Genomic DNA, 1,431 nt, shown 5'->3' with positions numbered 1-1,431 from the left:
CCGAAAATACATTTGGCCGGATTGACAGCGATGCCATATTTGTCCAGTCTCTGTAGGACTTCCCGCAGATGAGTTTCGTGTTGCTCTTCGTTATCAGACGCAATCAGAAAATCATCTAGAAATTTGTATAAGTAGGTTAGGTCGCGAAATTTATCGTCGACGAATCTCTGGAAGCTTTGTCCAGCGTTCCTTAGACCAAAATTCATTCTGTTATACTCTATTAGGCCAAACGGTGTTATAATGGCCGTCTTCTCTCGGTCTTTTTCTGCGACCGGTATATGGTAGTAGGCGCGGCGTAGGTCTATCTTGGAAAATATTTTCTTCCCATGCAGTTCCATCGTGAAGTCCCGAAGGTTTGGCACTCCGTACTGGTCAGGAACTGTTTGCTTATTTAGCGCCCTATAATCGCCACATAACCTTAGACTTCCATCTGCCTTCTTCACCACGTGTAGTGAACTTGACCAGGGACTCTTTGAAGGGCGACAAATACCTTCTTTTATTAGGTTCTTAATCTCTTTCTTTACTTCCTGGTATATTCCGGGCGGTAGGCGTCGGCATTTTGCTGAAACTGGTCGACGTTTTGTCTTTATATAGTGTTCGACGACTCCGCTGGGTGGTCCACGTACCGGTGTGATTTTGGTTATAGTGGGGAATTCATTCAGGATCTTTGCAAATCTCTGATCCGTGGGTGCTACTGAGTATACTGGGATTTCTTATTCTGAAATATTCCCTGTTGTTTTCTGGCCTGTAAGCTCATTGATCAATCTCTTGTTTCTCAGGTCTACTGTGAGTTGATGCCAATAGAGGAAATCCGCACCTAAGATCGCTTTGCCTACGTCTGCTAGTATGAAGGTCCAGCGAAGGGGTTTCTTAAAACCTAGGTCCACATCTCTGGTTGCTTCGCCATAAGTTGCTATGGAGGAATTGTTAGCCGCTACCAGTGTGAAGTCTGATGGGTTCCTGCGCCGTCCCTTGGGGACTGGTAGCAGTGAAATGGAAGCTCCTGTGTCTATCAGGAAAGGCTGGCCTGTTATTCGATCTTTGACGAAAAGGCGGCGATGTGGGTGCGGAGTGAAAGTTTCCGCCACAACTTTCACTGGTCGGAGTTTAAATTCTGTTCAGGGCTTTTTGCTTCCCATTTACAAGGTTTCCTGCACTTGAAAGACTTTTCATGAAAGCGTCGATGGTAGTAGCAGATACCGCTCGGATGGGATTTGGATCTTGAGCGTGCGCCATTCCGTCCTCGGCTTAGGCTTCGTCCACGTTCTCTTGATCCTAAGATACCTAGTATTCTGTCTATGTCTTGCCGGAGTTCTCTTAGATCATCTGTATATTCACGCGATGGCTTATCCACTGTCTCGAAGTGGCTGGTCGAGTGATGGTGTAGGTTTCATTCGGCGCAGATATTTCGTGGATTTTGTCTGCTATGGC

At 46.3% G+C, this 1,431-nt stretch overlaps 1 protein-coding gene across 1 annotated transcript; it reads right to left on the bottom strand.

Annotated features, from left to right (window-relative positions):
* Positions 1-533: 533 nt before the first annotated feature.
* LOC136796158 (uncharacterized) lies at positions 534-1,261 on the bottom strand (the record flags this gene model as incomplete). Its single annotated transcript, XM_067049062.1, is given in 1 exon segment — positions 534-1,261. A coding segment is annotated over 1 exon segment (168 nt), but the record flags the coding sequence as incomplete, so codon positions are not given.
* Positions 1,262-1,431: the final 170 nt, after the last annotated feature.

This window comes from Halyomorpha halys, unplaced genomic scaffold (assembly GCF_000696795.3).
Source record: "Halyomorpha halys isolate HHAL.00 unplaced genomic scaffold, Hhal_1.1 Scaffold214.1, whole genome shotgun sequence".
Taxonomy (NCBI): domain Eukaryota; kingdom Metazoa; phylum Arthropoda; class Insecta; order Hemiptera; family Pentatomidae; genus Halyomorpha; species Halyomorpha halys.
Note: the sequence above shows the minus strand (reverse complement) of the source record. Positions and strands in the feature narration are given on the sequence as shown.